Source organism: Phaenicophaeus curvirostris, chromosome 8 (genome assembly GCF_032191515.1).
Source record: "Phaenicophaeus curvirostris isolate KB17595 chromosome 8, BPBGC_Pcur_1.0, whole genome shotgun sequence".
NCBI classification, from domain to species: Eukaryota; Metazoa; Chordata; class Aves; order Cuculiformes; family Cuculidae; genus Phaenicophaeus; species Phaenicophaeus curvirostris.
The window spans coordinates 14,193,927-14,216,072 of NC_091399.1; the positions used below are offsets into that span (position 1 = coordinate 14,193,927).

The following is a 22,146-nucleotide window of genomic DNA, read 5'->3' on the forward strand; positions in this document are numbered from 1 at the left end:
TTTTATCCTTTACTTTTATCAATTTTCTTCCCATTAAATACTTCTCCTGTTGTTATACTGCAAACGAGCTATCTATAAAAGGGGTGGTATTTAAATTTACACCAAATTTTTCCAGTTAGCCTGATTTAAAATATTTGAATACATGAGGCCAAGTAACACTGATGATGCCTGTGGTCTCCAGAGGGAAATCTCCAATACTGACAAAACGCCTCTCCAGCCACTCATCCGTGTGGGTAATTTAAAGGTCAACTCTCAAACTTGTCTTTATATAGGGTGAAGAGAAAAAATTATCTGCAGCAGGAGTTGTGTTTGGCCACACTGTGGAGAAAACGGTTACAACTTCTCATGTCAGATAATTATTTATGTGTGGAGTTTACTCACATATTACATGAGTACATTATATCTATGACCTAGATATGCTACCTTACATATTAGTATTTATTAATACATTCTTATATACAATGAAAAGATATGCATATGTACACAATCCTTATCAAGATTTCTGAGCACAAACTATGCCTAGTTTATAATTTATCTTCTCATGGTTTAGTTTACGCTTATGAGTGGAGAAATCTTATATGAGATACATATACGAGCTGAAACTCTTTTCATTATAAAGATCAGCTACTAAATTATTTTTAAATAAAGTTTTCCAAGATTCAAAACATTATGGGGGGGAGGGGGAAGAGAAGAAGCAGACCTAAAACATCTTTTTTTTCCCCCACCAACAGATCAAGGTCAGTTGCCTCAGCAAAAGAAATTTCATTTTTAAGGCTGTCTGTACAGGATAGAAATCAATTATCTCTTATGATACAGGGACCGCAGCTCAGCCCTGACAGGAGCCTCGCTTTATTTACAAATGTATCCGGAGTTCTATTTCCACGCCAAGCTCCAGCTTTTTTAAATAGCTGTACAAGCAGATATGGGGAAAGTTGGATGGTTGGACTCGATGATCCGCTGGGTCTCTTCCAACCTGGTTATTCTATGATTCTGTGATTCTAAAGCGGCTGCTGGCCGGTGTGGGGCGGGGGCTGGGGGGCTCCGCTCCGCTCCCCGGTGCGTCGGGGGGCACAGCCGGCACCGGGAGCGGCAACAGGTCCGAGCAGGGAGGGATTAGAAGGCGTTTTCCTTGTGGAAGCGGAGGTCCTGCTCGCAAACTGGAATTCTCGGTGTCCTGACGGGTAGCGGCCGCCGTGGGAAAAAAATCTGCGGTTGGCGGCTGGTGCGGCCGGTCCCGGGCGCCCCCCCCCGCCGCCTCCCGAAGGGCTCTCGGCTCTCGCACCTCCCCGCGGCCTCGGCCCTCCCACTCCTCCCGGTTCGCCCAGCAGAGCGCCCCGGTTAGCGATAACAGAAAAGCGATGGCAGCCCGGCCCGGCTCGCCCCGGCCCCCGGAGCCTCCCGCGGCTTCTCCTCTCGCCGCTTCCCGGTGTTCCCAGGGCAGCGGCGCGTTCCAGCGGGCGGCGGGCAGCGTGGCCGCGCCGTAAAAATAGCTCCTCGGTCAATAACTGACTGTTTGGAAACGGTTCTCGGTTTCGGAGCACGGGACGGGTATCTCCGTGAGGCAACGGCGAATGATCCGCTGCAGAAAAAAGGCTTTGGAAAGCGATCCTCTGCCGTGCGCGTTTTATACAGAAAGTATTTCAGCCTGAAGTGCTGTTTCCCTAACAGCAGACTAAAACAAAAAAATCAACCAGAAAAAAAAGAAGAAAAAAAGCATATTTTTTGTGGTTTCAGGCTTCCCCCCTGTTCTCTAGAGGGGACAGTTTACTTTCTAAAGCCTGAGTTGGGGGCACTAACAGCCTCCGCGCAAATGAATCCCTAGGAATTCAAAGCACTATTTCCTCGACAAAGTGGTGAGAGGAGCCTGTTGGCTGCGGGATTTAGAAAGTTTCGAGGTGCTCTCCCCTTCGTCCCGTAGGAGCGATCTGTTAATGACAAAAAGCTGAGGAGGAAAGACATTAGAGGAGAGGGAGAAGGGAGAGGAGGGAAAAGGGAGAGGAGGCAGAGGGTCCCGCCGCCCCCCGCCTGCAGCCGCCGGTTCCCCGGGGCGAGACCCGCAGCGGCTCGGAGCTGCCGGCAGCCCGGGATGCTCAGCCGGACAAGAAAGAGATTTCTCGCTTCCTGAAATACTCCCCTCTCGGTCTTTTTGATCGGCTTTAGATTTAGATTTCCCAGGAGGAAAGTTTCAGTCCTCCATCTATTCACTTATTTCATTTGCATCTGTGAAGTTTGTCTTGAACAGCCCCCACCCCAAAAAAGCTTCTCTTTTTGTAGAGTTTGCTTGCTAGAAAGAGAAATCAAACCTTCTCCGGGACACTTCCCGACACAGAGCTACAATGGAACAATCTGTTGCTCATCGAGCAGACCCTCAGAGTTAGAAATGTCTAAAAGGCTTTGAAATTTGCCCAGGTTCCGTGGCCTCCTTGATGCTGTAAGAAATTGGAGCTCGCCTTGAAACATCATCACGCAGAAACCTCTACCTTGAAAACAAAGAGGTAGAAGAAGCTTCGTATTATTTAAAATTAGACGGTGGTTTTTTTAATGTAAATGTACATACATTTAAATAGGGAAGAATAAAATATTCCAGGTCTCGCTCCTTGTACTAATCAAGGCTGCTGGAGGCTCCCCGAGCCATCATCTTTTATAATTATAATTACACGCGTCAATCAAGACCTTCAGGCAAAGTCAGAACAAGGCAGGCAAACTCAGGAGAGAAATCACATTTAAAAAAAGTTTGAAGAACTTAGTAAGGAACGGAGAAGAGATTAGAAGAAAGGGTAATTAAGGTTGCTCAAGGCAATCGCGAGAGCTGGAACTCCATGTTAAATTAAACGTAGCCACAAGGGGCCAGGTATCATTTGTAACAGGTACTGCCCTAAACTGTTACTTCGGAAGGATGGGTAATAGCCGCTCCGCAGCGCATCCTCAGCGGCGGCTGCCCGAGCGGCTTCGCCATAAACGCTTTGAAGGCGCCTCGGGCCCTTTCCCGGCGGGACAAGCCGGAGCGAAGCGCCCGGGGCCGTTCCCGAGGGGTGTGCGGGCCGGGGGAGGCCGGGCCGGGGCCGTCGGGGGGCGGGCGGCGCTCCGGGGCTGCGCTGGGGCCGGTTCCGCCCGCCCGGGCCGGGACTCGGGGTGCCCTTCCCCGGCTTTCGCCCGGGAAGGGGGTAACTTCCCGGGGGCGGCGGCAGCGGCGGAGCCCGTCGGGCGGTGGGACCCCGGGCCCCGCCGGCGCGCCCCGAGCCTCCCGCCGCAGAGCCGCGCTCCCGCCGCGCTTCTCCCGCGGGGAAGAGCTGCGAGGGGGCAAAGGCGCCCCGGGACCGCCCGTCGGGCCACAGCGGGACCCCCGGCCCGCCTCCCCCCGGCGCAGGGCGGTGCGAGAGGGGCTGCTCGCATGTCACGCACCCGGGAACAACCCCCCGAGGGGCTCAGCCCGAGCTGCCGCCGCCCAGAGCCCAGGGAATTCCCGCGGGGAGGTCCTCAGCCGTCGAGCGGCCGCTCCCGCAGCTCGCCACGTTGCTGTCCTCAAGCTCGCTCGCGGGGGAACTGCTAAATTCTGAAATTGTGCCGAGAAATAACATGTTGTCATAGCTCAGATCAAGCGTTCTCCCGCTCGCTCTCCCGCCCGAGGGAGAATGGGGAAAAGGGGAGAATGGAAGGAGCCCGAGAGGTCGGGGCCTCTCTGCGCGTTGGGTTCACCCCCAAAATATCAAACACTGCACAGTGAAGGAAAAAAAAGAGACGTTTTCTACCCCGGTGGTGGTGGTGAATCGGCCCGGGGTCTGCGCCAACTTAAGCACAGGTTTCTTCTCCCAGTGAATTGACATGAAAAGTTTAAACGGGCTAGGGAAGAGCCCGGCCGAGTCCGCTTTCTGGGCGCCGAGGGCTTGTCCCACCGAGGTCACCTGGAGACCATCGCAAGTACTTAACACGTTACAGCGAGGGTCACTTTTCACGAACTCTCTCCCAACCGATGGAAAACGTTACAGCCTGCGCTGGTGACAGTTCCGCGCCTTGCTCTCCATCGGAAGTCATTTCCACCGGCAAATATTTTCAGCTCTTAATATACACAACGGAGACTGAACTGCCAGAGGGGTCCGGGCAGGCGAGCCCTCGGGCGGGGGGTTCGAATGTTTTCGAAGGTGCGAATACCGCGCATCCTACCCCGGCCAAGCCCGCGAGGGGCCGCGGGGGGCAGCGGGGGTACAGCGGGGGGACAGCAGGGCCGGGCACAGAGCCCCGGGCCGCAGGGGACAGCGGGCAAAACTCCGAAACGAGCGCCGCTCGCCGCACCGGGGGCCGGGGAGGCTCTTGCCCAGGCGGTGCGGGGCCCGGGCATCGGCTTTCGCCAAACGATGCGTCCGGCACCGGCAGATTTCGCAACAAGTTTAGGGGACGGAGACCCGTAAAGCCGGGCCGGGGGCGATGAGCTCGGGAGCGGCTCTCGCTCGCTTTTCTCGGGCTGGGGCCCTGCGGGCGCAGGGGGGGCCGCCGCCAACCGCCGCCCCCGGGGAGCCGCAGCCCCTTTCCCAGCGGGGCAGGGGGAAGCGCCGGGCCCGCGGGGCGCTCCGGCGGGGGGTGCGAGGGGGAGCCGCGAGTCCCGCCTCTGCCTTATTGGCTGCAAGGGCGGTGCCGGGACCCCCCCCCCAACCTCTTCGCCGGAGCCCCCGCAGCCCCCGGGCTCTGGGAGCGCCTCCCCGCGGGCTCGGGGCTAGAGGTCCCGGCTCGGCACCTCCGCACTTGCGGCGGGGGGAAGAGGGGGAGGAGGAGGAGGAGGAGGGAGGAGGAAGGGAGGGAGGAGGGGGACGGGGGTGGGAACCCTGTCCGGCAGCACCAGCGGCGGCAGAGCGCTCCCGTGCACCGCGCCGCTCCGCATGGATCGGGGCGCCGGGCGGCCGCCGCGCTGAGCCCCGGGCGGAGCCGCTGTGGGGAACCGGGGTTTCTCCTTCCTCCCCGGCACCCCTCGGTCTTCCTCCTCCTCCTCTCCGCCCCCTCCTCCCGCAGCCTGACCGCTGCTCCGCGGCTCCGTCAGCCGCGGGCGCCCGGCGGCGCTTCCCGGCGGCCGGGGCCGCTCGGCGCTCCCGCCGCAGCAGGGCAAGAGCTGGCGTGGAGCAAAGACAGGGAAGAGGAGGAGGCAGCGGCCGCCGAGCGCCCCTCGCTCTAGCTAAATCTGTGCTGCCGTGTCCAGGTGCCGGTGCCGCGGACGGACACGGAGCCCCCAGCCCGGCCCGCAGCCGCCTTGTCATGCTGCCCAAAGTGGAGACGGAGGCCCTGGGACTCGTCCGGTCGAATGGAGAACAGGGGCAGATGCCGGAAAACATGCAAGGTAAGGGGGAGAACGCGCGGCGCTCCCTCTCCGATCACGCTCGGCCCCCGCTCCCCTCCCCCGTGCAAATCGCTCCTTCGTCCTGACAAAAAAGTTTGCGGCTGCTGCCTACGAGCCGCCCGCCGAGCCCCTGCCCTCGCGGGGCAGCCTCCGGGGGCACCGGGGACCGGGGCGGCAGCGGAGCCCGGCCGGGGGGACCGTCGAGCTCCCGGCTGGCAGGAGCCTCCCCCGGGGTGCAGACGCTCCGCCGGTCGGGAATCCGGGGGAGCCCGGTGTCCCCCTCGGAAAGCCGCCAGCAAGGTGGTGTCGGGGGGCGTTACGCTCGCAACCCCGTCGAGCTCCCCGTGCGCCGTCCCGAAGCCCGGGGCTCTGCCCGCCGTGCGCGCAGGTGGCGGCGGGTCCCGGGGAGGCGGCGGGATGCCCGAGCCGGGGCGGGACGGGGCCGTTCCCGGTGCGCTGCGGCGGAGCCCCCGCCCCAGGACGGGAGGGTCCCTGCCCCGGGGGCCCGGGCGGAGGATCCCGTCCCGGCCGCTCTTTCGAAATTATCCCCTCTCCTCCCGGGAGCCTTTCGGGAAGGAGGGGCGGGGGTCGCCCGGTGGTGCGGGGGGCGGCCCGCCCGGCGCTTTCCTCGCCCGCGGAGGAGGCTCCGCGCCGGGGAGCGGGCGCTCGGAAAGCCCCCGCTTTCCGCTCGGTTTTTCCTGCGAGGAGGGCGGGGAGCTCTGTCCCCGGGGCCGCGGGAGCGGAGCGGGTGGCCGGTCCCTCCGCCGCCGCCGCCCCGTGTCCGCCCCGCGAGCCCCGGCCGTGCCCGCCGCGGGGTCACCGGCGGAGCGGCCCCGTCTCGCCGCGCTCGGGGCGCTTCTCAGCGCGGGGGGAGAAGGGAACCGGCCCCGCGGTGCGCGCCGGAGCTCCTTGAGGGGAATAAGCGGAGGGAGCCCGGCTCCAGCGGCCACGCTCGGTGCCTCCGTTCGGCTCGTTTCACGCCCCCCCCCCACCCCTCCCGCCGCCCCCCGAGCGGCAGCAACTCGGGGCCGCCCCGCAGCGCGGGTCCAGCCGGGCAGAGCCCGAGCTGCCGGCCCCAGGGGCGCGGAGCGGCTCCCCCCGCGGGCTCCGGCACCGGCACCGGGTCGCGGCCGCTCCTACACGTGAGCTCCTCGCCTTTAGCGGCGCAGAAGCGCTGGGGCTGTAAGACGCAAGTTTAGGCTGAGTAAATATTTGCAGGCTGGTGTTGAAAGAGAACTTTAAAGGAAACGAACGGAGTTCATTTAAATACACAAGTGACGCTTCATCTTTTCGTTCTGCTTTTTTTTAACGCTTTCCCCTGATCGTTTTCGGGTTTAAATGAATTAATTTAGTTTGATTCCATACACTGACGACTATGGCTGAGGACGCTCTGTAAATATAAATATTCAGAATGTAAAAGCGAGGAGCTGACGGTTCTCGTTCCGCTTGCTAAGCATCACGCAGATTTGCTGTTGAAGAAAAGTGTAACTTTTTTGTTTGTTTTTTTCCCAGTGTGTCTAAGTGAGCTTTCTCTCTAGATGAGAACAGTTGCAGAGAATTTGAGTTATTCACGTAAATTCTAATTGAATGTGCTATTTCTCCTTTCCCCAGTGTCTCAGTTTAAAATGGTGAATTACTCTTATGATGAAGACCTTGAGGAACTGTGTCCAGTCTGTGGAGATAAAGTGTCCGGGTACCATTATGGACTTCTCACCTGTGAAAGCTGCAAGGTTCTGTATTAATTGATTCCTACAAATAAAAGTGCAGCAAAAAGTTTCCAATAAAAGCAGAAACAAATGATAATTACAGAAAACAGTTGTGTAATAATTTGGCTTATTTCTGATAAGTTTCTTGTTATATTCACATAAAAAAATAACCACCAAAAGGCTTTAGGATTTAAAAGCCTCTTGGAGAGATCTCATCTGCACAAGTGGAAACAACTTGGACTGTTTTACATTGTAGTTCTGTTGTTGCTTTTAAGTAGTTTGTTGTTGTGAAGCGATGTAGTTCTGGAACAACTTTCGTTCCTAACTGTCCTAAATATTGATTTGAGTTGATTTGTAAACATTCAGAATGTTCCTGTGCCTGGAGGATAAAGTGGGAGAAGTTTCCTCAATATAGATGAGCTTTGCAAAATCTAATGCAGCTTTCTTGACATGTTTGCATCCCTCAGTAATACAATGTAAATTTCAGTGACTATAATGACCATGCACTTCTTTCATACAAACTAGAAATGTCAGAGCTCACTTGACATATAAAGTCAAGAAACTAATGATTTGTTTCAGATTATTCAGTAATTTTGAGAATAAAATATTGGTAAATGCTACTTATCATATTGGAACATAAGTGTATCTGCATGGTTCCATTATACTAAGGGGTTTTAATACTTTATTTATTTATTAATTTATTACATGTCCAATTTGTTATGTAAAATATTTTTAAAGTTCTTTATGGTTATTTAAATAATGTTCTGTAAACACCTTTGCCAGAATAATGCATTTTGAAATACTTAATTGCACAGAAAAACTGACTTAACACATTATACTTTCATTAGAAGATAATCAATGAGAAGCGAACAACAAGCACTTATAAAGTGTCTAGCATGCACCACCGGGATATGCAATAGCCAGAGATACTCTGTATTTCTGTTAGCTTCACAACAGTGTCCCTGCTTCTTTCTTGTAATATGGCTTGCAAAAGAAGACTTTAGTAATTTTTCAATGATTAAAGAATACAAAAGGAACTGATGAGACTCACTATTTCTGCTACCAGTCTTGGTGGCACAGTCCTACCAAGCTTTGACACAAGTCTATAAAACATAGCACTAGCACTAGAAAACCTCGTCTGGAATCTGGTGGTTTTCTTGTGAGTGCCTCTCACTGTAATTTGAAGTAAACTATATAACTTCATGAGTGCTTGAGTGGTGTCTGAAAAATACGTTACAATGATTTCCATAAAGTGAAATGCTGAAGTACGCTGTACAATCAAAACAGGCTAACTTTTGTATCTGTCATACAGGGATTCTTTAAGCGAACAGTCCAGAATAACAAAAGGTACACATGTATAGAAAATCAGAATTGCCAGATTGACAAAACACAGAGAAAACGATGCCCTTACTGTCGATTTCAAAAATGTCTAAGTGTTGGAATGAAATTGGAAGGTAAGAGTTATAGTCTAGCTGATATTGTCATGTATACAATAGATTAATTTTTGAAATTATAGGATTACATGTTATTACATACTATTTTATTTTAAGTGCTACATATTTATCATGGTTTTGAAATTAGAGTAAATGGTGACTTTGAATGCTCAACTAAATCATGACTTTTTAAAAAAAATCTAATGAGCAAACTGTAAATCACCAATAGCTAGTCAAAACCATATCATAGTACATTTTTCATATATGTATATAATTTGGTATTTCAGTATTTTAGAGTTTGTGAATGAACAGATATAGATAGAATAGTTTTGCAGCTTCTGAAAAAGACTTAAGATTAAACATAAAGTATGTAAGAAGTGGCCAGATTAGAAAAAAATTAGTCATTGCTATGGAGAATGATTTGATTTCATTTGTATGTTATCTAAGGTTGAGCTTTTTTTTAAATTTCTATTCTTCTGACAATAATGCAGAAAAGAAAGAAACATAAACCAAGGGTTTCTCTCACACTGATTTGCCTTTGAGATTAAGGAACCAAATAATCTCTAAAGTTGTGTCCTATATTTTTGTGATGCTACACCTGAGATGCTATTACAAATGAAACAGAATAAGGCGTTTTGAAGTATACTTTTTGATTCATTTCACTTTGTTATGTTCAGAGAACAATGAAGAGTGTACAATACCCTTTGAGATAACCGAATGCAAAATTACTATTGACTTGAATTTGAGAATCATGCATAGTTCATTCTAACTTTGATATATAAAATATTGAAATTCAGATTTTGCTGCAAATGACATTGTGCTTGACCAAGGACAAGCTCCTAAATTCTTTATTCTTACAATTATACTGAAATGGCATTCATTCTAGAGGCATAACAAGGAAAAATCAAGCCAAGGAGGAAAACTGTAAACCATTATGGGAACTCTAAAGGATAAGACCCAATCACCTGAGTCTGGCAAAGGAAAGCTGTTGATATAACTGAAGATAAACAGAAAAATCAGCCTTCTGCCATTTGATGGATTCAATACTATTCCATTTGCCCACAAGACCGAACTAGCACTTACACACTGCACTAAGCATCCTGAATCACTGCATGTTTTTCCAAATTCAGATAGGACAATAAAAGGATGTTTGGAATCCTTTTCTCATTGCTGACACTAAGAATAAGGATAAAATATGCTTTTGTACTCCTACTTTTAACTCTTCTCAACTACTGACGATATAGGATGAAGTTTTCTTTTCTGTGATTACATGCATTTCACCTTAATATCTATAGGAGTTATACAAAAGCATTTGCTAATCCAGTTTGGCTTACAGTTTTTAATTGTAGAATACCTAGGAGGATACTATATGTACAGATTTAAAGTTAGTTACATTTACCAGCATGGCAATTTAATTATTTTAATTTCCTGAATTTTGCTGAAAATCAACATTCAACAACAATACTAGCAGTGGCATTTTTACTACAAATTTAAGCAAAGTGCCTGTAGTTTTAAAGATACTCTAGAAAATGTACTTCAGCTTCCTTATCCTCACATCCATACAAGTTCTTTTCTTTTGTTTAGAAAATTGGAAGAGCACGTGCTTCCATAATTTTTAACACTTTTGACATTTATTTGTGTATTTCCCTGATAGCAATATATATAGCCTTAAAGTCTAGTTTATAAAGTCTAGTTTTTACTGTGGAACAAAAAAATCATTAAACGTTAAAGTCCTTATGACAACATACAGTATTATGCATACCTAGCATTCATAATAAATTTTTAATGTTCCACTAATCCCTAGGATAAAAAGCTCAAGAACTTAACCTCCAGCAATCTCAGCAGTCTCAACATGTCACCAGGCTGTCAAAGGTTCCTCTTTCAATCTAATTGCCATTGGGCAAGGTGGGCTTGGTGAGATCTCCTCACTAGTCCGTTACATATATACCATGGTGACAGACACTGCTGTGACAGAGACCACCAGTATGACTTCCAGGGCAGCTGTTGAGGTGGATTTGTTTTAATTATTTCTAATTCCAGAGATATTATAAGCCAGAACAGTGTCGGTAGTTTCTGTTTCACTTCCACCTTCTGTGTGGAAGGCAGCAAGCTGACAGACAGATTTCCCTCTGCACTTTCCAACTGCAGCTAAACATTTTTGTAGAGCTGTTCAGCTAACTAGAAATCTCTTAAAGTTCTACACCAGCCTGAACAGAATCATCAAAAGGAAGTATTTCCTTTTTGCCAAGAAAATCCTAATCGCCTTTGTGGCTACTGAACATTTGCTCAATTTATGTTTCAGATGTTTTGTTGTGGTGAAAGGCAGTAATGGAATGATTATAATGAGGCAATGTGGTCCTCTGAACATGTCTCAGACAAATTCTGGACATCAGCCCTTGTTTCTTAATGACATAGTAGCTTGACATAAACCCAAATATACACCGAGTTCTCCACGTGAACCTATAGCGGGTGTGAAAATCCTGTAACCAAACATTGCACTTGTCCCTGTGTCCTAGTCAATGTAAAGAGAAGTCCATCTATGTTAGTAGTATATGCACATGATATTTAAATTACCAGGAAAAAAGTGACACTTAAGTCAAAATTAATCTTCTTCTTTAGGTATAAAAGTGCTACTTTGAATTTGGGAAAAGAAAAGGGGGGGAGTGTTACACTTGTACATGTCTTCTCTGCCCCAATGTATGTTTCATTAAAGAATCTTGATTCCAAGTTTTAATTTTTATTTACTTCCTCTTCTGCCCTGACAGCTGTGCGAGCTGACCGAATGCGTGGCGGTCGAAACAAGTTTGGACCAATGTACAAGAGAGACAGGGCACTGAAGCAGCAGAAGAAAGCTCTTATTCGAGCAAATGGACTTAAACTGGAAGCCATGACTCAGGTGATCCAAGCAATGCCAACCGACCTGACAATATCATCTGCAATCCAGAACATCCATTCTGCCTCCAAAGGCCTACCTCTGAACCATACTGCCTTGCCTCCTACAGACTATGACAGAAGTCCCTTTGTAACCTCTCCGATTAGTATGACAATGCCGCCTCATGGCAGTTTGCAAGGTTACCAAACCTATGGCCATTTTCCAAGCCGTGCTATCAAGTCCGAGTACCCTGACCCTTACACTAGTTCACCAGAGTCAATAATGGGCTACTCATACATGGATAGTTATCAAACAAGCTCACCAGCAAGTATTCCACATCTGATATTGGAACTCTTGAAATGTGAGCCAGATGAGCCGCAAGTCCAAGCTAAGATCATGGCATACCTGCAGCAAGAGCAAGCCAACAGAAGCAAACACGAAAAGCTCAACACATTTGGGCTTATGTGTAAAATGGCTGACCAAACCCTCTTCTCCATTGTCGAGTGGGCTAGGAGTAGCATCTTTTTTAGAGAACTTAAGGTAGGTAACAATCTTACATTGTATTAACATTCAATCAAGAAAAAATACCATTTGTTACAATGTTGTACTTCAGGCAAGAAAGTATGGTTTATTTTTTCCCCTCCCCCAAGCATCCCATTCTTAATTTATTTGGTTTCAAGTAGGCAGGCTATTATGAGGAGAAACTTGCAGTTGTCTTCCACCTGAGCCTGTAATTAGACGTAGCAAAGAGATTCAAGTTTCTGTTCAGCTCTTCTGTATTTTACTATTTATCACAACTGTTACTTACCTCCATAGCGCCTCGCATCAATTTTACTCCTTCACTGTCAGTACTGCTCGCTGTCTGGCTTGTATTCAGAGTTGTAAGCACACCTGCTACACTATTCTACATTCATTTATGTAATTATTTCATTACCTTATTTAACATACGGAAGAACACCATTTCTGTTCATCTCTGTACACTCTTTATATAAGTTCATATTTGGAATATTCACTTTCTCACTGGGGTGTTATTTTGTGCATTCTCATATGTGTAGCTAACTAGGAAGGCTGAATCTTAAGCAGGGTACCCACAGGACAGAAAGCAAGGAGTCAGAAGATACCTTAAGGACTCCTTTTGGTTCTCATCACCACTGATAGGTGGGAGATTCCTTTCATCTAGGTTGGCTACAATGATCTTTAGGTTCTTAATTCACCCAGTAAGCCCTCATGCACAGGTCTCTGGTGGCCAGAAATTCCACCATTCACATTTCTCAGATTTTTGTTAGGGTAATTTTGTGTTCTTTTGTGGTCAGAACTGTATTTTTGAGCCAGAATTTTGGGATCAGACAATAGAGAGAAACTACAGGTTTTAGTCATTCTTTTGATACAGAAATTTGCTCTGGAATGAATTAAAGATCTGTCTCAGACAACCCTCAAGATGATGAACTCAAATCACATCTGAATTTCCCTATCATATTGCTGTTATTCAATCTCTGTTTGGTATAGAGAGATGTTTTTGCCACAACTGTTTGCTGCTGAAATCTGTAAAGTTTTGCAGCCTTCCATAATTTCTTGACTACTGTCAAGCTAAGGGAAAATAATAGAATATCCAAATACAACAAATACTGTAGAAGTTCACTGAGATTAGAATCTACATGAATTAAGGGAGATCCCATTAAAAAGCTGCAGTCAGGATCCTTGCCACAGCAGCATTTCTGCTATAACCATCATGATTCAGACATATGAAATAAAGCCTAATTACGAGAAAACCAAGCTGTATGCAAAGCAACTCCAGCTTCTCTCTAATTTTTCAAGAGAATGATTTCAGGAACCATTAAGAACTCAGTCCATATAAAGAGAAAGAAGGGAGGAAGTTTACTCAGCGGGGGGAAATGAACTTAATTAAAGAGAGAAAAAGATGTTTACATATTTGCTTGCTATGTTGTTTATGATTTAATAGTAAGCTATAAGCAATGCTACCCATTTTTCAAAATTTAAAATTGCAAACATGTTACATTTCCAACAGACCAGATCTTTCTACCCATACACTGGGGAGTACATTAGTCTAGAATAATCATGTTAAAAATCACTGAGTCTTGGAGACATGGGTACTCTTCAGTGTAAGAATTCTTAAGTTATGACCTACCTTAAAATTTCAGTTATGATTACACTGAGAATGTGAAAAGGCATTCAAGCAACATTTACTTTTTATGGTTCCATGGCTTAATCTATGGGCAGATTTTATAAGCATTCAACATGCTCTGCTGGGAATAGATTTAGAGATGGTTTCTACCTTCAACCTCAGCCTGGATGATATTCTTCAACCAACATAAATTTACTAGTGTGGACCCAAAAGAAGCAGAAATTTGTTTTATGAAATGCTGACCAACTCCTTCTGGCCCTGGGTGTACATATACACTACCACATACATACAGACTTCTGGAAATGCATATATTCTAGAAATTCACCACAGCCTTTGGCTAGTGAATTGACTTCACATATTTTTAGAAGATGCTGGTTTCATCTTAATATTTGTACTCTTTACATCTTCAGGCAGTTTCATACCTTCTGGTAAATGCAAATGTGTTTTTTGGACAAGGTCAACTAAACTGCACAGCATTCCAGAACAATAACCACACACTTGGAAATCCATCCGCATCCAGCATCTAGGGACCAAATTACACATAATGCTAAGAACTTCAAACTTCTCAACTTCAAAAAAGTGAAGTGCTCAAAGTACATTTAGATCAGACTCTACTTTGTTAGCAGCACCAGGTAACACTGTCTGAGGGGAGAGGATCAGAATTAAACAAAGAGTTTCCAAACCTTTCCTGAACACAGCTTTCTTCTATCCATCCTTGGTTTCAGCTTCTTCTGAACAAAGTAGCAAAAGCAGATATTTTAGATGGCTCCACAGAACATGAATACCTGTGGGGGAAAAAAACTCAACAATCTATGGATATGACAGAGAGATTTTAAATGCAGAAGGAAGAGAAAAGGCAAATATAACAAAGATACAACTAGATTTTTAGAACAGCTTTGTTCTCTGCATATATTTGCTTGAGAAGATGTTTTCCTGTTATACCTATTTGTCTAAACTTACTGAATCTCAAAATGTATGTCAGAGAAGACAGGTGCATTAGCAGATCTCTGGAACTAAAATTTTAAATTACTCAAATGATTAAATAGTAAAATGTACAAAGATGGTTTGTGTGAAATTTATCCTGGTCTTGTCATGATAAGTGGTGCCTTGCACAACTGTCTATGAGTTACTTTTTTTTAGTTGCATGTTTACTTTATCCTTTCACTTTTTTCTAAATTTGGTCTTATGCATTTGTCTCCTCAATTCATTTAAAAGGGCAAACATTCTCTTTTCTGCTGCACCTAGAGATACGTAGCTAGCAGAGTTCAAGAGTGACTGAAAAGGAGGAGATCGTGACAGAAAATGATGTCCCAATCCATCAATGGTTTTGGTCACATTTACCCTATAGATATTAACAAAAAAACACTAGTAAATCTTCTCTTTGTCTATTTGGCTGAAAATCTGTTTTTTTAAAAAGCAATCTCAAGTGATAACACTTGTTTTAAAACTTTAATTCATGAAGCATTTATCGGCTTGTACTTACCGCAATCTTCTTCTCACTTGTTGCTCTACAAATTGTCAACATCTCTTTTGGAGTGTGTTATATGTAAAAATATTGACTAGGCCAAACTACTTACAGTGTGTATTTTACAGAATTTGACCTGTATATGAATTTAAATACATAAATTAGAGCTAATGTTCATACTTGCTAAGGAGCAGATCCTCCCATCTTCATGTCAGATATCAGAAATTAATGGAAATACTAATGAAGGAAACTAGTCAGGATTAGTAATAACATTAAGATAGATCCAAAGCAGCCAGTTGCAACTGATTAACTTTGAATTTAACACCTGCTAAAATCTCAAACCTACCTATCTGCCTTGTGAAGTCAGAATACTTTGTAAGTAGTAATTACACTATGAATTTTGGAGTTTGACATCATGCATTAATGAGAAATGTTTCTGTATTGCTGTCTGTACACAGATGAAATAAGAGTATGGAGGTAACTTCCAGTAGATTCATGATGATACTAATAGTAATAGTGAAGAAGGAGTTTGTTTGCTATTCTGGAGTTGTTGAAAGCTCAGTAAATATAAAAGTAAGATACATCCATCTCATCCTCAGCTAAGAAAACTCAGAAATGCCCTGGGGATGTTAGATTTGTAGGCAGCTGTCTTAGCCGGGTGAAAGGTCTTTGTACAAAGCTAAAGACAAAATATTGCAAGAGTTTCTAGAGTCCAAAGGTTACCTGGCCCCAAAAAGGATGCAGACAGTTCCACTGGACTGCTCTTTCCTCATCAACCCACATCAGGGAAAATTCAACAACTACTTCCAAAGCTAAGTACTCCTGAACCCGTAAAAGAAAGCCATTTCTGCTCGGGGCAGGAAGAAAACAGGACCTGAGTCCTCAGGATACTTTCTCCTGGCTGAAGATCAGAAAATTAACTAAACGTTAGCAGTTAAAAAAAAGCACTAAAGGACTTGTGACTCAAAAAATATTACCTTGACTTATTTGGCTATTTTAGTGAGGATGTCATAGGTCAAAGTACTACGTGAGCACAAACCCATTTAGTGAATGATTGCAGGAAGAGCCAGTGTACTTTATGTCGAAGCAGCTCATCCTAGAACTATTCACTGAGTTTGCAAATTTTGGCTATTCATTGATGTCAGACTATATCAATTCTGGGACAGATTTCTTGCTGTAAGTATGAATTTGTCCATGATTATGCAAGCTGCAGATGTGGCCTTCAGAGAAACAATGGTTTAACCACACATCTTGAAAGGACCTAGCTATAGAATTTCTACTTTACATGGCAACACAAATGTTTCATCATTAAATGGAATTAACAGAGAACAAGAAAAAAATATTAGCAGTGAAATACCTTAAACGTTCTTCAGGTTGATGAAAGGCTGATACATTATTCAGATTTAAGTAATCAAAGGCAATTTCATAACTTGAAGTACTTTTGGACTTTGTAGTACGCATTTATGGGGACGGGAAATGTTACCAACATAGGTAGTGAAATAAAACATCTGCAGTCTTCTTTCAGTCATGGAAGCTGCCAGCGACTGAGGTTCAGGATCTCTCTTAATATCAGTAATCAGATTAATTAATATGTTGTCATGTGTGGCTATTGATTTTTAATGCGGTTTAAGTATATCTGGGTCTGAAAAAATATTTCACAGGTATTTAAAAAATGTTAGGGAAAGGGAAAAATATTTCTCTTACACAGCTAAATAATTATTTGCTTTAGAACCATCACTTTAATTTCACAAAGAGTAAAGTCATTGCTACAGAAATAAACCTCAGCAGAGAAATCAGGGTTTAATGCAGCATGGGATTATACCTGTCACCTAGCTGAACCTTGTAGGAGAACGCTGCGTTAGAAGTTAGCTTCATGATCTTTTTGTGGCTCTCCTCTTAACAAAGGATATGACTAAATTCTGTATTTCAGCATGTAGGCATGTCATTTTGAAGCCTTTCTGTATAGTTTATGCAGTGACAAGCCTCTAGCACCTTTTCTTGGGATAAAAAGAAAAATTATATTCTCCTTTGCCCATTCCTGTCAGAGGCGGATACTTTAGTTTTACTCTGCCAAGTGATGTTATCACCTCTGATAGCAGGATGCTAGTTCAGTTCGGTTCAGGTAGTTCACTCACTCTGGGTTTAGTAATTTTTTCCATTTAACACCCAATGTTTAGCAGCATGCTGAGACTAAGAAACATGATTTTTTGAAAAGACTGCCTCTTCTACACTGGAGTGGATCTGCAGTCACTAGTTCACCGTAGCAAAAATTGTTTTGTCACTTATTAAGAGAAGATTTGAGCAAACAACAGTTCCGTAAGGTTTCTAGCCCATCCTCATGCTACAGACAAGCAGGGATAAAACAGACTGTAGAATGGACATGAGGAATTATATAGCTACAGCCACTCCTGGCACACGGCCTGAAGCAGACACTGCAACCTTGATGGAAGGGAAGAGCCACACTTGCATGTTCATCTGTGAGCTGGAGTCATTTGTTACACAAAACAGAAGTTTTAACATTACAGTTTAGTTTTTTGCTTCAAAGTGTAAGTTTCCAATGTAAGTTTGACAATTGTCAGCAGTGACAGCAGAAAGATTACTTGGGTGCATTACCAAATGTATATCACATTGCTATAGGGCAAGGTGGAGAAAAAGTTGCTCTTCAGATCTTGCATGCTGTGGCTAATCCAAAGTGATATTAAAATGAATTCTAATAATGACTGCCATACTGGCAAAGAAACCGAACAGTGAATGCTCAGCCATGCTAACATTATCTATTGTATTTCCAGACCACATTTTTTAACTATTACTTTGTGCTGTGAGGATTTGCCCTTCTTGCCAAATGATGGAGACAGCTTTGCACATTAAAAACTAAACAACTCCTGTCTCTTGGAAAATCATAGCTATGTTTCCTGATTTTCCTTAAGAAAATCACAGTTTTATGGGTAGAATGACAGATCTTCACAAGCAAAGAAACTCAACTTTTTTTTGCAAGTTTCTGCCCCAAAAATAAGCCATGTGTCCACCTGCAAACTATGACGTCTCTTACAACCAGGCAGTAAATCCTGTTACAGGGAGAGAACTTGTTTCATTCAGATCCAGAGCTTTTGTATGATACCTGTATCATTCAGATCCAGCACTTGTATATGAGACCTGTATGATATTCGTTTTGTATGGTTCCAAGTTACTGTAAAAGTTTGCCTCTATAAATCTATCAAGGCTTTTTATATTTAAGGATGTTCTTCTTTCAGGATCCCTTACAGTAAGGATGAAATCCTAGTTATGCTGAAGTCACTAATAAACTTCCTATTAGCCCCGTTGAAGCTCTGTAATATAAATGGGTGCTATTCTATACTTTCATGTGTAGAGATAAGCTGTTGCATATCAAGGGATGATGATCTTTGTAAATACAGCACTGTGGAGCGAACAGCTCATATACTCAGGTCTAGAGCTGAAAAATGCTGACAAATGACAAGAAAAGCAGAGAAAACTGTGATTTATGAAGAAAGATAAAGAGATCTGAATATTCATATCTTGATGGAACAGCCAATACAACCATAAGGCAGCCGTGTAAAAGCACAATAGCTGAACAAAACAAAGACCTTGGAGAGTGAGGAACTATGTTCCACCTGTAGTAGCATCAAAAGTTGCTTTCCACAACATTCAGTCATCACACCCATTATTGGAGAAAAGACCTAAAGCTGAGAGCTTTCAAATTGTGTTGTAAATTGTAAGATCACTCAGAGTAGGTTGGATGCACTATACAGCCATATAGGCACAGGAACGTACTAGAGTACTTATGTCCTTCCATTTCCAAGTTTAAAATTATTATAAAATGGGGTTTCAAACAGAAGGAGTAAAGTCAAGACTTCATTTAAAAATCTATCTGGTATCTCTCCAATTCCAGACTTTGTCCGGTATGCATTGACAGGTAGATTTTCAGACTTCTAAAACAGAACAATCTGTCTATTGCCAGGGAACCGTCATTTTATGCTAGCCAAATCTTAGTCCAGATTTTTTTCTTTTTTTTTGTCATGCATTGAAGTTATCATGGTTTGCTCTATTTCATAAGTTACAAGACTACTTATGAAAGGAAACAAAGAAAAATTTCATGTGCTGGAAATAAAATTCAGTAGGTTATTCCCTCCATCTTCCATAAACTCCAAAAATAGTAAACTCAAGAAAGGGTGAGGTTTAGTAAAAGAGGAAATAATATTTCAAAAATTAGTTTAAAACTGAGTGTATCTGAAGAAACATCCAAATTAATGTGAAACATTTGAACTTCACAGCCAATGTGAAGACAGTGGCAATGTCCAAAATCTGGTACTCTATTAGAGGAGCACAGTACAGATCTTTTGGTAAAGTGACATATGATGTGGCTATTTAATCCCTCCAACTTTTCCCACACCTGGATGGAAAGGGTACTCTCTTTAGGACAGCCTTTAATACTTCTGATTTGGTTTTGTTGTTTGCTTTTTTTTAAAATAAGAAAATGATTAATTACCAGGTTTCATTTCAAATCTGAATAAAAAGCACAGTTTTGTTCAGAGTTAATTTTGACTGAATCGCAGCGCTCTATCTCACCCTGTAATAAAACTCATGTGAAACCCTTGCTCTCCATGAACTGCCAGGTGCACAGCCCAGTTGCAGGGCATAGCCCAGCCCTCCGTCTGAGCCAGGGTGGGCCCAGGGGTGCTGGCAGGGTCCCACCCCAGCACCCTCACAGGCCCCAGGGACAAAGCCTAAACATTAGGAAAAAATTTTTCACAGAAAGGGTAATTGGGCACTGGAACAGGCTGCCCAGGGAGGTGGTTGAGTCACCTACCCTGGAGGTGTTTAAGGGATGGGTGGATGAGGCACTGAGAGACATGGTTTAGTGATTGATAGGAATGGTTGGACTTGATCCGGTGGGTCTCTTCCCACCTGTTGATTCTATGATTCTACAATTCTATGAAAGCCCCAGCACTCAATGCATGCGTGTGGAAGAGGAGTTGGGACCTGCACAGGATATCAGCAAATAACTCTGGGAGCAAACCCTAAAAAAGCGACTATCTGAAGGGCCACGGCTTTGTCTTTTTCACATGTTCCTTCTCCCTGACATGAGGATGACTCTATGCTGTATAAAGGGGATATGAGTGAGGCTGGGCACTGTTCCCTTGACAGCCACTCTGCTGCCCACGTTTCTGCACCTGCATGGTAATTAAACCCCACTGTGGTGCATGTGTTGGGGTCCATGCCCACACCCAGGGTCCGGGTGTGTGCCACCTGCATGAGAGCAGAGCTGAGGGGCTCTGGCAGCCCCAGGGAGGGGCCATTTGCTTCCCTGTGTCACCATGAGGGGTGAGCTGCAAGAGGCTGCTCTGCCCTCCACCCATCCTGCTGGACAGCACTGCTTGTGTGTAAAAGAGAGATGCGTACGCAGGCATTGGGCACCAGTGCACTGGGACCACAGCTGCCTGTGTTTGTCCTCCTCAGGAGTACAGGGCTTTACTTCTGCCTGTGCACGTATGAGCGGATGACAGCTACCAGGGAAAGGAGAAATCAAACTGCCAGTTAGTCTCACACTTTGCTTTAGCGTTTCCCCAAATCCTTCTGCTTTCAGTAGAGTTCAAAAAGATGCACCAAATTTTTCCCCAAAATGTTCTTTCTTTGCTGTTTTGAAGTAAGGACTGAAAGTTGTTGCTGTTGGCATCACTATGGGAACATTTGTAGAGCAACTACAGATGAAATAAATGGGCATATTTAAGAAGGAATTAAAGAAAACTAAGAAAGAGATAAAATACAGTGCTGATGGGAAAGCGAAGCTGTAATTTTAGGTGAACATTCTCAATGTCTTTTTTCCACTGCTTTAACTGGTAGATGTTCAGTTATAGGTGGTTAGGTAAACATCAGGGCAGTCTGGGCAAACAAATATTTAACACTGTGTTGGAATCATCTCAGTCATTAAAGCAACCGTTACAGACAAAAAAGGTATGATGAGTTAGTAAAATAAAGTCCCAAATAGTCATGTTTTTGTTGAAAGAGAAATTTTGGGTTGTGTGATTCTGGAATCACCTGTCATCACCATCACTTGGAGAGGGAAAGAGACTAAAATCTATTTTCAGAAATTCAGAAATAGAAAAATGCTTTTCACTTCTAAATACAGCTCTTGCATTTGTTGAAAGGAAAGTTACTTTGATATTTGTTGCTAAATAAAATCTTGGATCAAGTAAATTTAATTTAAAAAATTAGTTAAGGCAACGGTAAACACAGGAAATATTCATGAATAAAGTGTTCTAAAACTCAGGGAACTCTTTTAAGACTATAAATATCACCTAAGCAAGGCCACTATAATTAGCAAAGGGTGAACAAAAGAAGGCATCCAGAAATAGATGGGGAGGGGGGAGGTTGGGAGGGTGAAATGTCTTGGTTAACCTTATTCGAGTATTCTTTCCATAGCATAGGAAATGGTTCCAGCTAGCTCATGAGTTCTGTTGGTATTAACTGATTTTTAAAAGGACATTTCCATGTTGTTTGTGTGCCAAGGAAATTCTTTTACTGGCATGTTTGCTGAATACAGGAAACATCACCCTGGCTAAGTGACACTGGATGTGACAAAGAATTGTATCCTTATTCTGGTGCTACAGCCAACACCGTCTGTTTCGTCTGCATACTTTTTGGTATTTATTAGGGAATACTTAACTGCAGTCTTGCAGTATGTTGTGAGTAATGAGCAAACACAGTGACTAGTGGTGCTGAGTCATAAACCCTCACCACTCGAAAAGCAGCTTGCTGCAGCCCATGTGCACCAGCTGCTTTCTTAGTCTGAGGGCTAATCCAGCATTTTCGGGGCGGTAGATAAAGGACTGTCTAGTCATGTCCTAATCTACTTCGTTCCTCTTCAAGGTATAGGAAGAAAAGAGTAACAGAGTGCTGAGAACCGTCCTCATCTCTATGCTTGGCCAGAATTCCCTGTACAAGGAAATAATCGTGTGCCTACATCTGATTACTCTCCTATATAGAAAGCTGAACAATTCAGTCTTGCATATAGTAATTTTCAGTATAGGTCAGGTTGTACTTATCGGCCCAGTCTTGTACAGCTTATCAGAATAAAAACTTTACTGAAGACAATGAGAGTTTTGTCCGAATAAGAAGTGCAAGTAAAGATCTTCAATATCGTATTTCCAGTTTCACTCACAGCATCTGCCAGTTTCCTGTTTCCTTC

At 44.6% G+C, this 22,146-nt stretch overlaps 1 protein-coding gene across 3 annotated transcripts in view; it reads left to right on the forward strand.

The window, feature by feature from the left end:
* NR5A2 (nuclear receptor subfamily 5 group A member 2) overlaps positions 1–22,146 on the forward strand; it is a 92,297-nt gene that overhangs the window by 3,804 nt on the left and 66,347 nt on the right. Inside the window, exons 1-5 of one of the 3 annotated variants that reach the window (XM_069862539.1) lie at positions 4,696–4,714; positions 5,186–5,323; positions 6,935–7,053; positions 8,342–8,483; positions 11,228–11,874. In XM_069862539.1, coding sequence (XP_069718640.1) covers positions 5,242–5,323; positions 6,935–7,053; positions 8,342–8,483; positions 11,228–11,874 — 990 coding nt within the window. In that variant the 5' untranslated portion in view covers positions 4,696–4,714; positions 5,186–5,241. Of the gene's footprint in view, positions 1–4,695; positions 4,715–4,817; positions 5,324–6,934; positions 7,054–8,341; positions 8,484–11,227; positions 11,875–22,146 lie in introns of those variants that run through there. The other 2 variants (XM_069862537.1, XM_069862538.1) reach the window with 2 other exon arrangements.